This window comes from Pipistrellus hanaki, assembly GCF_964339955.1.
Source record: "Pipistrellus hanaki genome assembly, chromosome: 21".
NCBI lineage: Eukaryota > Metazoa > Chordata > Mammalia > Chiroptera > Vespertilionidae > Pipistrellus > Pipistrellus hanaki.
Genome location: NC_140523.1, coordinates 5,026,601 through 5,041,846, shown reverse-complemented (window position 1 = coordinate 5,041,846; position 15,246 = coordinate 5,026,601). Strand labels below are relative to the sequence as shown.

At 60.9% G+C, this 15,246-nt stretch overlaps 1 protein-coding gene across 1 annotated transcript; it reads left to right on the top strand.

The window, feature by feature from the left end:
• The first annotated feature begins 481 nt into the window (after positions 1–481).
• Positions 482–14,217, top strand: RHCG (Rh family C glycoprotein). The gene is given in 13 exon segments (XM_084869217.1): positions 482–758; positions 5,989–6,175; positions 7,326–7,476; positions 7,935–8,064; positions 8,067–8,081; positions 8,654–8,710; positions 8,713–8,819; positions 9,676–9,813; positions 10,011–10,147; positions 11,033–11,157; positions 11,398–11,471; positions 12,093–12,191; positions 13,827–14,217. Coding segments are annotated over 12 exon segments (1,377 nt in total). The 5' UTR covers positions 482–571; the 3' UTR covers positions 12,162–12,191; positions 13,827–14,217.
• Positions 14,218–15,246: the final 1,029 nt, after the last annotated feature.

The window sequence follows — 15,246 nt, the reverse complement described above, 5'->3', positions numbered from 1 at the left end:
TCGATTCCGGTCAAGGGCATGTGCCTTGGTTGCGGGCACATCCCCAGTGGGGGGGGGGTGCGGGAGGCAGCTGATCGATGACTCTCTCTCATCGATGTTTCTAACTCTCTATCTCTCCCCTTTCTCTCTGTATAAAATCAATAAAAATATTTTTTAAAAAATCAATAAAATATATATATTTTTTTAAATAAATAAAATAAAATGGGGGGCGGGGCATTGGCACCAGGTATGCTGGGGTCTCCACAGAGGTCAGAGCGCCCCTACCCATTCATTGGCCTGTGGGCCCGGTTCCTTTTCCCTGCGCGGGCCCCCGAGGCAGGGGACGGGAGGGGGTGCGGGGGGGGGGGGGGGGAGGGCGGGAGCCGGGCCCTGGGTCCCTCCCCGACTGGATCAGCAGTTCCTCCACTCGCTGGGGCCGCCCCGCCCCGCCCCTGCCCGGGTGTTAAAAGCCAGTCCTCCTCCGAGCGCCGGGTTCGGCCGCAGCGCTCCTGGCTGCCCGAGTCCCGCGGCGGCAGGGGTCCCCGCAGCGCGCCCCGCCCGGCCAGGGTCCCCCCCCCCCCCCCGCGGCGGCATGGCCTGGAACACCAACCTGCGCTGGCGGCTGCCGCTCACCTGCCTGCTGCTGCAGGTCGCCATGGTGGTCCTCTTCGGCGTGTTCGTGCGCTACAGCCCCGACGCCGACGCCCACTGGACGGAGGAGAAGAAGCCGGGGAACCTGTCCAGCGACCTGGAGAACGAATTCTACTATCGCTACCCCAGTGAGTGCCGCCCAGGCCCGCGGGCCCGCGGATGCCCGTCCCCTCCCGGCGCAGAGCTGGGCGTTGAGGGCGCAGAGCTGGGCGCTGAGGGGGCAGAGGGGGCAGAGCTGGGCGCTGAGGGCGCAGAGCTGGGCGCTGAGGGGGCAGAGGGGGCAGAGCTGGGCGCTGAGGGCGCAGAGGGGGCAGAGCTGGGCGCTAAGGGCGCAGAGGGGGCAGAGCTGGGCGCTGAGGGGGCAGAGGGGGCAGAGCTGGGCGCTGAGGGGGCAGAGGGGGCAGAGCTGGGCGCTGAGGGCGCAGAGGGGGCAGAGCTGGGCGCTGAGGGGGCAGAGCTGGGCGCTGAGGGCGCAGAGGGGGCAGAGCTGGGCGCTGAGGGGGCAGAGGGGGCAGAGCTGGGCGCTGAGGGGGCAGAGGGCGCAGAGCTGGGCGCTGAGGGCGCAGAGGGGGCAGAGCTGGGCGCTGAGGGGGCAGAGCTGGGCGCTGAGGGCGCAGAGGGGGCAGAGCTGGGCGCAGAGGGGGCAGAGCTGGGCGCTGAGGGGGCAGAGGGGGCAGAGCTGGGCGCTGAGGGCGCAGAGGGGGCAGAGCTGGGCGCAGAGGGGGCAGAGTTGGGCGCTGAGGGCGCAGAGGGGGCAGAGCTGGGCGCAGAGGGGGCAGAGGGGGCAGAGCTGGGCGCTGAGGGCGCAGAGGGGGCAGAGCTTGGCGCAGAGGGGGCAGAGCTGGGCGCAGAGGGGGCAGAGGGGGCAGAGCTGGGCGCAGAGGGGGCAGAGGGGGCAGAGCTGGGCGCTGAGGGCGCAGAGGGGGCAGAGCTTGGCGCAGAGGGGGCAGAGCTGGGCGCAGAGGGGGCAGAGCTGGGCGCAGAGGGGGCAGAGGGGGCAGAGTTGGGCGCTGAGGGGGCAGAGGGGGCAGAGCTGGGCGCTGAGGGCGCAGAGTGGGCAGAGTTGGGCGCTGAGGGCGCAGAGGGGGCAGAGCTGGGCGCTGAGGGGGCAGAGCTGGGCGCAGAGGGGGCAGAGGGGGCAGAGTTGGGCGCTGAGGGGGCAGAGCTGGGCGCAGAGGGGGCAGAGGGGGCAGAGTTGGGCGCTGAAGGGGCAGAGGGGCAGAGCTGGGCGCTGAGGGGGCAGAGGGGGCAGAGCTGGGCGCAGAGGGGGCAGAGCTGGGCGCAGAGGGGGCAGAGCTGGGCGCAGAGCTGGGCACTGAGGGCGCAGAGGTGGGCGCAGAGGGCGCAGAGGGCGCAGAGCTGGGCGCAGAGGGCGCAGAGGGCGCAGAGCTGGGCGCAGAGCTGGCAGAGCTGGGAACCAGGGCGCGTGCGGAGAAGCGCCCACGGCCTGCGCCCCGCCCCGCTCAGGCACGCGCCCTTCTAGGAATCGCGCGGGAGAAATGGCCAGAGGTGCAAACGCCTTTTCTTCCTTTTGGAAACAGTACCAGGGGCCCTAGCCGGTGTGGCTCAGTGGATAGAGAGTCGGCCTGAGGACTGAAGGGTCCCAGGTTCGGTTCCTGGTCAAGGGCATGTACCTCCATTGCAGGCTCCTCCACCGCCCCCCGCCTCGCCTCCCCTGGGCCCTGAGCCAAACTGGTTTAGGCACAAGGGTTTTTGCATTGTAAATGCTCTCTGGCTGGCATTTGTTCCCGCGTTGTGGTGCAGGAAATGAGCTTAGAGACTTGCCCAAAGCTCTCAGCTGGCCAGTGGCACCTGCGGGATGAAGCCACGCCCCCTGCACACCCCCCCTGCAGCCCACCTGCTCCCCTCCCCATACTCCGTGGCATTGCCAGCCCCGGGCTATGCCCTCAAGAGACTTTACGGCAATGGCACGGTTCTGCGGATGGCCCTGAGTGTGGGAGAGATGGGCACAGAGCCTTGGGGGAGCTGAGGGGGCCTGGCCAGCCAGTCCCCAAAGGAAGGAATTTAGGCTCCGCTGGCCTGCGGAGGTCGGAAGGGGCAGGACCCAGGCAGCTTTGGGGGCACCACTCCTCTGTGCCCAGGCAGCAGATGGGAAAGCAAGCTGCCATGGCCCATAGCGTGGGACACTTTGTCTTCAGATTTTGGAGATTTCTGAGAACTTTGCTGGGAGGGAGGAGTGAGCTGGGAAGCCGGTGCAGACGCGGAGAGTGAGAGCAGCTGCGTACTGGTGCCCCCTGGTGGCAGCTCTGAGGATTGCAGCCAGCGGGCCAGCCTGCCCCCTGAGGGACCCCAGGTTGAGAGAATCTATTATGGACGAGGTAGCTTGATCCTGCCCCCACCCCCACCCCCACCCCCGTCCCCCCGCCAGGTTGGGGGGAAAAGTGGGCAGGAGGGCTGTCTTACGAACTTCCACTGACCTTCAGCAAGCCTCGAACTTAGTGAATGCAAAGCTGAAAGAGATAAAGGGGAACGGTAGCTAGCAGGATGGAGCAATGGCTAAAGAGCCAGGCTTGCCCTGGCCGGTGTGGCTCAGTGGACAGAGCGTCGGCCTGCGGACTCAGGGATCCCGGGTTTGATTCACGTCAAGGGCATGTACCTGGTTGCAGGCACATCCCCGGTGGGAGGTGTGCAGGAGGCAGCTGATGGATGTTTCTTTCTCATCAGTGTTTCTGGCTCTCTATCCCACTCCCTCCCTTTGTAAAAATAAAAAATAATAATAAAATATATTTAAAAAAAAAGAGCCAGGCATATGTCTTGGCTTTGGTTGGATCCCCTCACTAAACGTGCACCCAAAACACAAAAAGCAAGACAGATCAGGGGTCATGTCCTTGAAGGTCGTACAGTCTGAACTTTCAAACTATTACTATTCTTTTTTCCAGAATTTTATTTTTATTTTATTTTTATTTTTTTATTGATTATGGTGTCCTCATCCCCCCATTCCCATCCCAAACCCCTCCCTACATATGCCCCCACCCCCCTGTTGTCCATGGCCACTGGCTTCAAACTATTACTATTTTTAATTGATTTTTTTAAGAGAGGGAGAGGAAGGGAGAGGGTGAGAGAGAGAGAAGCATCAATGAGAGAGAAACGCCATCGATTAGCTGCCTCCTGCACGCCCCCTACTGGGGATGGAGCCCACCACCAGGCGTGTGCCCTTGACGAGAATCGAACCAGCAACCTCTCAGTGCACAACTGAGCCACCCAGGCCAGGCCTTAAGCCATTACTATCAAAGGCATTTTAGCCCTGACTGGTTTGGTTCAGTGGATAGAGCGTCAGCCTTCGAACTGAAGGGTCCCAGGTTCAATCCTGGTCAAGGGCACATGCTGGGTTTGGGGCTCAATCCCCAGCAGGGGGTGTGCAGGAGGCAGCCGATCAATCATTCTCTCTCATCATTGATGTTTCTCTCTCTCTTTCCCTCTCCCTTCGTCTCTGAAATCAATAAAGAAATATATTTAAAAAAAATAAAAGCATTTCAGGTAGCAGCAAGCTTTATGAAACCTACATTAATAAACTGGTAGGTTTGGGGTATAAATTAGGACCAGTTTGGGAGGTAAAGAGAAAGGGAGCAAGAGAATGAATGGGGGGGGGGTACCCCAGGCAGGTGGGGGGGAGCTGGCCTGCATGTGCCTGAGGGAGGGGGGAAACAGCCCCCGACAGGGTCAGGGTCTGGGGGAGGTCAGGGCACCCACAGAGGCAGGGAGAAGGACAGGAGGGAGGGGGACAGGCAGAGGGAATCATGGGAATTGGAGGACTCCATATCCCTGCTCTCCAGGGGGTACCCCATCTCTCCTCCCCCCCCCTCTTCAGCCTTGCCCCTGCCTCCAGGGTCCTCATACCACCAGGCAGCTGACACCCCTCTCCTCCAAAGGCCCCCCCCATTCTTTTTTAAAAAATATATATTTTATCGATTTTTTACAGAGAGGAAGAGAGAGGGACAGAGAGTTAGAAACATCGATGAGAGAGAATCATCGATCAGCTGCCTCTTGCGCACACACACACACACACACACACACACCCGCTGGGGATGTGCCTGCAACCAAGGTACATGCCCCTTGACCGGAATCGAACCCGGGATCCTTCAGTCCGCAGGCCGACGCTCTATCCACTGAGCCACAGTGGTTTCGGCTGCTTTCCCTTTCTGACTCACAGCTCTGTATTTGCAGGCCTGCCCAGTCTCAGACCCCAGCTCCCACGCGCACAGCAGGACCCCACTCCTTCATGCCACCCTGCCCATCCCACCCCCCCTAACCCCTACCCCCGAACGGGGTCCTCTCAGACCCCCACAGCCAGGAAGAGCCCCAGCACCTCCCTCCCACCTGCAACCTCTCCCCACTTCCCTGTCAACAGCCCCGCCAGCCCCCCTCCCCGAGCTGTGGTCTGATGACTGCACCTCCCGCTGCTTCACGCCTCTCCCCCGGTCTGTCTGTCACCCACCCCGTCTGTTCTTCCCAAGAATAACCACAGCGCCAGGCACACCGCCCCGCACACATCCGATGCTCCGTGTCCCCACCGCAGTGGGAAGCGTGACGGCCCACGAAATGCGGGAAGACACAGAGTCGGTGGCGTGTTGTGGATGCCGGGGCGGGCTGCTGTCTGTGGAAACGCACACAGAAGCTCAGCTCAGGGCCCCGTACTGGGGCGAGACCCACAGCTCTCTGGCATCGGCTGGCGTGCCCGCTCCCCTGCCCCCTACCCTGCTGTGTGCCCGTACCCCGTGGCTGCCCCCCACCCACCGTGGCCAGCCTGCAGTGGGCACCAGGACCTCTCTGCCTTCTTTCTTTTCTTTAAAAAAAATTATATATTTTATTGATTTTTTTACAGAGAGGAAGGGAGAGGGATAGAGAGTTAGAAACATCAATGAGAGAGAAGCATCGATCAGCTGCCTCTTGCACGCCCCCACACTGGGGATGTGCCTGCAACCAAGGTACATGCCCTTGACCGGAATCGAACCTGGGACCCTTCAGTCCCCAGGCCGATGCTCTATCCACTGAGCCAAACAGACTAGGGCTAGTTCATGGATATTTTTTAAAATATATATTTATTGAGTTTTTATAGAGAGGAAGAGAGAGGGATAGAAAGCTAGAAACATCCATGAGAGAGAAACATCGATCAGCTGCCTCTTGCACGCCCCCCACTGGGGATGTGCCTGCAACCAGGGTACATGCCCTTGACCGGAATCGAACCCGGACCCTTCAGTCCGCAGGCCGACGCTCTATCCACTGAGCCAGACCGGTTTCGGCTTTATTGATTTCTGAGAGGCAGGGAGAGGGGGAGAGAGAAACGCCATTGATGAGGGAGAACTGGCGTCACCCGCAGCGGCACCACCCTCCCCACAGGCTTCCAGGACGTGCACGTGATGATCTTCGTGGGCTTCGGCTTCCTCATGACCTTCCTGCAGCGCTACGGCTACAGCTCCGTGGGCTTCAACTTCCTGCTGGCGGCCTTCGGCATCCAGTGGGCGCTGCTGATGCAGGGCTGGTTCCACTCCTTCCACGGCGGCTACATCCTCGTGGGCGTGGAGAAGTGAGCGTGGCGAGGGGCGGGGCCTGGTGGGTGAGGGCGGGGCCTCTGGAGGGGCGGGGCCTGGGAGAGAGGCGGGGCCTGAGCGAGAGGCGGTGTCTGGATGGTGAGGCAGGCTGGGGGCGGGGCCTTGGGGAGAGGCGGGGCCTGTGGAAGAGGCAGGTCCAGGGGTGTCAGGGTGGTGGGGTAGGCTGCGGGGCGGGGCCTGAGTGAGTGACAGGATGGAGCGGGGCCTGTGTAAGAGGCAGGTCTAGGGGTGGTGTCTGGGTTGTGGGGTAGGCTGGGGGCGGGGCCCGAGTGAGTGACAGTATGGGGGGCGGGGCCTATGTAAGAGGCAGGTCCAGGGTGGTGTCTGGGTGCTGGGGCAGGCTGGGTGCGGGGCCTGAGTGAGTGACAGGATGGGGGGCGGGACCTGTGTAAAATGCAGGTCCAGGGGTGGTATCTTAGTGGTGGGGCAGGATGAGGGCGGGGCCTGAGTGAGGGGCGGGGCCTTGGGGAGAGGCGTGGCCTGTATAAGAGGCAGGTCCAGGGTGGTGTCTGGGTGCTGGGGCAGGCTGATGGCTGGGCCTGAGTGAGTGACAGGATGGGGCGGGGCCTGAGTGAGTGACAGGCTGGGGGCGGGACCTGTGTAAGAGGCAGGTCCAGGATGGTGTCTGGGTGGTGGGGCAGGCTGGGGCGGGGCCTGAGTGAGTGACAGGATGGGGCGGGGCCTGAGTGAATGACAGGCTGGGGGCGGGACCTGTGTAAGAGGCAGGTCCAGGATGGTGTCTGGGAGGTGGGGCAGGCTGGGGGCGGGGCCTGAGTGAGTGACAGGATGGGTTGGGGCCTGTGTAAGAGGCAGGTCCAGGGTGGTGTCTGGGTGGTGGGGTGGGGCCTGGGTGGGCCCGTGGGCGGGGTCTTGGAGTTTGGGGGCTTTGACCCCATCCCTATTCATCCAACCTGGGATCCCCAGCCTGGAGCCTGCATACACACACACACACCACACACACACACACACACTCTGCTTCCTGATCAGCCAGTGTCCAGGAGGGGTGGGTGTTCTAAAGGTGTCTTCCTCCCCCTCCCTCTGAGGCTGCAGGGACACCTCAGCGGCTCCTTCCCAGGGGCGAGGGACTGGGTGCTTCCTCCTGACACACGGGCCTGTCTCCCACAGCCTCATCAACGCCGACTTCTGCGTGGGCTCCGTGTGCGTGGCCTTCGGGGCGGTCCTGGGCAAGGTCAGCCCGGTCCAGCTGCTCATCATGACCCTCTTCCAAGTGACCCTCTTCTCCGTGAACGAGTTCATCCTCCTCAGCCTCCTGAACGTGAGCAGGGGGGGTCCTGATGGGGGTGCAGGTGGCGAGGGAACTTGGGGAGACAAAAGAGAGGGCTGGGGAGCCGTGTGCGCTGGATTCAGTTCAACCTTGGCAAGTCTCTTCACCCCGGGGTCGGCAAACCGCGGCTCGAGAGCCACAGGCGGCTCTTTGGCCCCTTGAGGGTGGCCCTTCCACAAAAACGCCACGGCCTGGGTGGGTCTGTGTTGAAGACGTGGCGCTAGAAAGAAGTTTACGTTTAAAAAGTGTGGCTCTCCGAAGAAATGTCAGCCGTTGTGCTGTTGCTGTTTGGCTCTGCGGACGGATGAGTTTGCCGACCACTGTATGACCCTCTGAAATCAGCGTCTTTGTCTCCAAAGTGGGAGCAGGGGGGACGGATGAGTTTGCGGGGGGGGGGGGGGGGGAGGGGAGAAAGCATCAGAGCCTGACTGGCCCCCCTCGGACCCAAGGTGAAGGACGCGGGGGGCTCCATGACCATCCACACCTTCGGCGCCTACTTTGGGCTCACGGTGACCTGGATCCTCTACCGGCCCAACCTGTACCAGAGCAAGGCCAGGCAGAGCGCCGTGTACCACTCGGACTCTTTGCCATGATCGGTGAGGCCGCCGTGCGGACTGAGGGCCCACGTCATGACCGAGAGCCGCATGGTGGGGGCGGGGGCCACAGGAGATTGCTCACAGACCCTTCCAGAATTCCCGATACCCCAGCACTGGGGACATGGCGGGTGCTCCATCTTCTCCCCTGTGCCCCATTCATTCCAGAGAACACACATGCCAGCCACCCACTCTGGTCTCCTAAAACCTAGCCAGTGTGGCTCAGTGGATAGAGCGTCGGCCTGTGGACCGAAGGGTCCTGGGTTCAATTCCGGTCAAGGGCATGTACCTTGGTTGCGGGCACATCCCCGGAAGGGGGGGGGGCGGTGTGTGTGTGTGTGCAAGAGGAAGCTGATGGATGATTCTCTCTCATTGATGTTTCTAACTCTCTATCCCTCTCTCTTCCTCTCTGTAAAAAAATCAATAAAATATATTCTTAAAAATAATAAAATATATTAAAAAAAGAAAAGAAAAGAAAAGCCCCCAGCATGAGCGCAGTGACAGGGGCAGGAGACAGCCCACCCATCTAACGCCTCTTCCCCCCCCCCCTGCCCCGTCCGGTCCGGTCTGGCCAGGCACCCTCTTCCTCTGGATGTACTGGCCCAGCTTCAACTCCGCCGTGTCCAACCACGGGACGCCCAGCACCGAGCGGCCATCAACACCTACTGCTCCCTGGCGGCCTGCGTGCTGACCGCGGTGGCGCTGTCCAGCGCGCTGCAGAAGAAGGGCAAGCTGGACATGGTGAGCCGGGGGCGTGGCCTGTGCGAGCAGGGGTGTGGCCCGAGACTGACAGGGGCGTGGCCTGGGAGTGACAGGGGCGTGGCCTGCAGCGTGGGCTGTGTGGCCTGGGGCGTGGCCTGTGCGGTAGGGGCGTGGCCTGGAGAGGGGTGCGCTGCACAAGAAGGGCAAGCTGGACATGGTGATCTGCGGGGGCGTGGCCGGGGGCGTGGCCGGGGGCGTGGCCGGTGAGGTGGGGGCGTGGCCTGGGCACGCAGGGCATGGCCTGGGACTGACAGGGGCGTGGCCTGGGGCGTGGGCTGTGTGGCTGGGGCGTGGCCTGTGCGGTAGGGGCGTGGCCTGGGGAGGGGTGCATAAGAAGGGCAAGCTGGACATGTGAGCTGCGGAGGGCGTGGCCTGGGGGAGTGGCCTGAACCCAGAAGCAGCCGAAACCTGTGTGGCTCAGTGGATAGAGCGTCAGTCTGCAGACTGAATGGTTGGTCCCGGGTTCGATTCCGGTCAAGGGCACGTACCCAGTGGGGGGGCATGCAAGAGGCAGCTGATAGATTACTCTCTCTTATGGATGTTTTCTAACTCTCTATCCCTCTTCTTCCTTTCTGTAAAAATCAATTAAAAAATATTTTTTTTTTTTAAAAAAAAAAGAAGGGCAAGCTGGACATGGTGAGCTGCGGGGGCGTGGTCTGGGGCGTTGCTTGGGGCGTGGCCTGTGGGCGTGGCCTGGGGAGGGGTGCAGCTGCCGAGGACTCTGCGAGGCCTGCAGCACGAGGATCATCGAGGATCATCGCGCCCGCTATGGGGATGCAGAGAACCAGAGGACTGATTTCCTGTCCGTTCTGCCCATCCTCTCCACCCCGCCCAGGTGCACATCCAGAACGCCACGCTGGCCGGAGGCGTGGCCGTGGGCACCGCCGCCGAGATGATGCTCATGCCCTACGGCTCGCTCATTGTCGGCTTCATCTGCGGCATCGTGTCCACGCTGGGCTTCGTGTACCTGTCGGTGAGGCCCGGGAGCACCCTGGAGTCACCGCTCCTGACCACGGCGGGGATGGGAGGGTGCAGAGCGGGGATGGGGGGCAGGAGGCTGGAGAATCCTGGGTCTCTGTATTGGGACCTCCAGGATCCTGGCCTCCCCACCCCCAGCCTCAGCTCTGGGCCTGAGCAGCCCCCCCCGTTTCTCCTCCCCGCTCCCCCCAGCCGTTCCTGGAGTCCCGCCTCCGGATCCAGGACACGTGTGGCATCCACAACCTGCATGGCATGCCCGGCATCATAGGCGGCATTGTGGGTGCCGTGACGGCGGCCTGCGCCAACAGTCGAGTTTATGGCCAGGAAGGGTACGTATGGCCTGGCCGGCATGGCTCAGGGGTTGAGCGTCGACCTAGGAACCAGGAGGTCACGGTTCGATTCCCGATCAGGGCACATGACAGGGTTGCAGGCTCTATCCCCAGTAGGGGGCGTGCAGGAGGCAGTTGATCCGCGATTCTCTCTCATCATTGATGTTTCTCTCTCCCTCCCTCTGCTTTCCTCTCTGAAATCAATCAAAGTATGTATTTTTAAAAAGGAAAGGTACATACAGCCCTAGCTGGTGTGGTTCAGTGGATAGGGCGTCAGCCTGTGGACTGAAGGGTCCCAGGTTCGAACCCGGTCAAGGGCACATGCTTGGGTTGCGGGCTCAGTACCCAGTGGGGGGCATGCAGGAGGCAGCCGATCAATGGTTCTCTCTCATCATTGGTGTTTCTATCTCTCTCTCTCTCCTTCTCTGAAATCAATAAATATATATATATATATATATATATATATATATATATATATATATATATATTTTTTTTTTTATTATTATTATTATTTTTTTTTTTAAAGGAAGGGCCAAAACCAGTTTGGCTCAGTGGATAGAGTGTCGGCCTGCGGACTGAAAAGTCCCAGGTTCGATTCTGTTCAAAGGCATGTACCTTGGTTGCAGGCACATCCCCAGTGTGTGTGTGTGTGAGGGGGGGGGGGGGTGCTGGATGACTCCTTTTTCATGGTTCTCTCTCCCCAAGCTCTGTCCTTCCACAAATGCCTGAGGCCGGCTGGTCTCCCCGATGCCCCCATTTTGCAGATGGCAAGGCTGAGGCCCGGGGCTTGTTGAGCCCTGGCGCCCGCCCCCGTCTGTGGCGTGGCAGCACATGGCTCCGTGTCCTCCCTGAGGGGCCCTGACCCGCCTCCTGTCTCCACCCCAGGCTGGCCCACGCCTTTGACTTTGAGGGCTTCAAGACGGAGTGGTCCCCCAGCCTGCAGGGCAGCTTCCAGGCCGCGGGCATCTTCGTGTCGCTGGCCATGGCCCTGGTGGGCGGCCTCTTTGTGGGTGAGTGGGGTGGCTGGGCCCCCGGCGGGGGGTGGGGGGAGGGGCGATGGGACCGCTCTGTGGCCGGGGCGCCCATGAACTTGTACCGGAGGTCAGCGGGGAGCCACCGGGACCCTTTGACTCTGCCCTCGTGGCCATAGGGCGGGGAAGCTGTCCCCACTGAGGGAAAGGGCTGGGTTAGGCTGAGAGGAAGTGGGTCCTGACCTCTGGTGACCTCTGGTGCCCTCTGACGTTCCTTAGGAGGCATTCTGAAATTACCCATCTGGGGCCAAGCTTCGGATGAGAACTGCTTCGAGGATGCTGTGTACTGGGAGGTGAGTTCTCTGGACTTACCCCCCACCCCCCAACCCCCGCCACCCGGCACTAAGACAGTGTCTCCCCTCTCCCCTGAGCTGGGGCCTGGGATGGAGCCCGCAATCGAGGTCCATGCCCTTGACCGGAATCGAACCTGGAACCCTTCAATCCGCAAGCCGACGCTCTAACCACTGAGCCACACCGGCTAGAGCCCTCCCCTCACTTTTGGAGCTGCCTGCCTTACAGTTCAGGGAGCTTATTATGCTGTCTTGCCCCTCACCGGACACACAAGTGGGGTCAGCACAACCGGAATCCCCCTCACCCCGCCCCCCAGGCCGGGTCATCAGCCTCTCGTGTACCTTCTACAACACTCGAATGCCTTCCCATCGCTCTGTCCCCGTAGCGCCCAGCACCCTGGACAGGGGTGGACGTGAACTTGGGGGCTTGATACACAGTCAAGACTGCCCTGCTCCTCGGCATGCAATCTACACGATGACCGCTAGGTGGCGCCCGCCACACACCGTTTGCCCAGGCTGTTCTATTAATAGTTCCGTCAGGGACATTCTCCCAGCCCTGGGCCTGGTCCCCCCCCCCCCCCCCCCCCCCCCCGGGTCCCCCTCTGAGCTGCCTCCTCTCTGCAGGTCCCCGAGGAGCCCAAGCACGCTGCCTCGCATGCTGAGGACTCTAACCTCAAGGCACCAGAGCCCTGAGCCCCCAGGGCAGGCGAGAAGCAGGTGAAGGTGAGTGGCTTGTCAGTAAGGGGGATGGGGGGGTGCAGGTGCTCCCATGGGGGGCCCAGGCGTGGGGATCAGATACCACCAGCAAAGGGGCAAAGAGAAAGCATCAGAGAGATAGAATATATAACCCTGGAGGGGAGTGGGCACGCTGGCGGTGGGAGAGAGTCTCCTTTACTTTTATTTTTAAATATATTTTGATGGATGTCAGAGAGGAAGGGAGGGAAGAGAGAGAAATAGAAGCATCCATGATGAGAGAGAATCATCGATAGGCTGCCTCCTTACGCCTCCTGCTGGGGATGGAGCCCGCGACCCCGGGCATGTCCCCCCCTGACCGGAATCGAACCGGGATCTCCTGGTTCCTAGGTCGACGCTCAACCACGGAGCCACGCCAGCTGGCCTGAGTCGCATTTATAAAAGTGGGGACGACTTTTCTATTCATTCTATCAACTCGAGCAAGACCTTCTTTCCTCCTTCTTTCTTTTCTGTTTTTAAAATAAATTTTATTGATTTTTTATTTTTTTTTTACAGAGAGGAAGGGAGAAAGATAGTTAGAAACATTAGAGAGAGTGAGATTGATCAGCTGCCTCCTGCACACCCCCTACTGGGGATGTGCCCGCAACCAAAGTACATGCCCTTGGCCGGAATCGAACCTGGGAACCTTGAGTCCGCAGGCCTATGCTCTAACCACTGAGCCACACTGGTTTCGGCTTCCCTCCTCTTTCCTATCAACATTTCCTGCCTCTCTGGGGACACACCCGCCTTCTGCATCTGACCCTCCAGAGACCGTCCCCCCCACCCCCAACACACAAAACGGCCGCAATTCCTCCCCTCCCTCCATTTATTTACTTATTTTCCCTCACCAGCGGATATTTTTCCATTGGTTTTCAGAGAGCGTGGAAGAGAGAGGGAAGGACAGAGAGAACCATCGATGTGAGAGAAACACATTGACTGGTTGCCTCCTACACGTGCCTGCAACCTAGGTCCATGCCCTTGACCGGAATCGAACCTGGGACCCTTCAGTCTGCAGGCCGACGCTCTACCCACTGAGCCACACCAGCCAGGGCCTCCTTTCCTTTGAATAGACGAGGGAGTGAAGGCTCAGAGAGGTTCCAATTTTCTGGTCACACAGCTCACAAGCAGATGAACTGAGTCTTTCTGTGTTTTTGTGTGTGTGTGTGTGTGTGTGTGTGTGTGTGTTTTAAATATATTTGATTGATTCCCACAGAGAAGGAAGGGAGAGGGACAGAGAGCCAGAAACATCGATGAGAGAGAAACATTGATCAGCTGCCTCCTGCACACACACACTAACCCCTGGGCATGTGCCCGCAACCAAGGCACATGCCCTTGACTGGAATCGAACCTGGGACCCTTCAGTCCGCAGACCGATGCTCTATCCACTGAGCCACACTGGTTTCGGCTCTTTCTGGGTTATTATCATCGCTGTTGCTATCATTATTTGCCCTCCTGGAGGCCAGCGCTTGGAAAGAGCTGAGTGAGGTGGCAGGAGAGGACCTGGGGGTTTAAGGACAGACCAAGGCCAGGCGGTGACCAGGGCTCACCCACCCTTAAAGGGGAAGCTGCCGGACGGGGCCAGGCAGAACCTGACCGCGGCCCCTGCTCTTGGCTCTCTCCCTGCAGGCTCCACAGACAGTGCTGGTGCCCAGGAGGAGCCGGTGCCCATCACGCTGGGCACACGAGGGCAAGGGGCACAGCACCCTGCCTGCTGGCATGGCCCAGGGTGCCGCCACCCTCGCTCCCCTTCGCTGCCTGGAAACGGAGGAGGAGGCGGCAGCGGTGTGGACACAGCGGGCGGACAGGTTCCGGCCACCGGGGGTCCCCGTGGCCTCAGGAGCCGGGCTGAGCCTGGACGTGGGCCCAGCCCTCGTGGGTGACAGCTCGGCGGCCAGCCCCCGGCGGCTGGGTTCTCGGCCTGCACCACCCATGCCCTCTGCCTCCCTCCCCCAGACCTCTGTGCCATAAGCCCATGGCAGCCTCTGTGAATAAATGTGGTAGGCGTTCTTTGTAACATGGGTGCGAATACTGCCAACAGTTTGAGGGAGAACAGGATGCAGAGACCCAGGCCTGACTGCCCACCCCAAGCTGCCATCCACGCCGCCAGGGAAATGACCCCAGGCTTCAGGGGGAAGAATTTGGGGTGCTGGAGCCGGCCCCCTGCCCAGAAGGCCCCCCCCAAGACCCCCTTCCAACGTCACATGAGCCCCCCCAGAATGCACCCCTGGGAAAAATGGCCCGTGCCTCCTGGGCCCAGGCCCAGAATGGGTCCCCTGAGTAGGGTTTTGGAGGCGGAATAGGAGTTTACCGGGAGGCTGGCAATGCCACAGCATGGGCCGAGACTCAGGGGTGGGACCGAGGGAAAGAGAGGTGAGGCCGAGGTGTGGCAGCTGGGGGCCGAGGCGCAGAATCCAGATCTTTGGAGGCGCAAAGGCCCCGGGGAAGAAGGGGAAAGGGGTCTCTCCTGCCTGCAAATCTGCCCTCCCCACCCCCCATCACAACTCACACACACACACACACACACACACACACACGCACGCACACACACACACGCACACACATGCACACACACACACACGCACGCACACACACACACACGCACATGCACACATGCACACACGCGCGCGCGCACACACACACGAGGAGGAGGAGGAGGAGGAAGAGGAGGAGGAGGAGAAGGAGGAGGATGAAGAGGAGGAGAAGGAAGAAGAGGAAGAGGAGAAGAGAGGGAGGAGGAGGAGAAGGAGGAGGAGAAGGAAGAGAAGGAAGAGAAGGAGGTGGAGGAGGAGAAGGAGGAGGAGGAGGACAAGGAGAAAGGAAGAGGAGGAGGAGGAGGAGGAGGACAAGGAGAAAGAGGAGGAGGAGGAGGAGGAGGGAGCCTCAGGACAACCTATTCATGCCCAGCGAGGAACACCCCTGGTTTCCCAGGCCGGGGGAAGACAAAACCCCTTTACCCCCGTTTCTGGAACCGTCGGCAGCTGCCAACGAGGAGGGAGCGTGTTAATTAGCCGTCCAGGAAGATGGATGCCCGAGGGGCCGGCTCTAA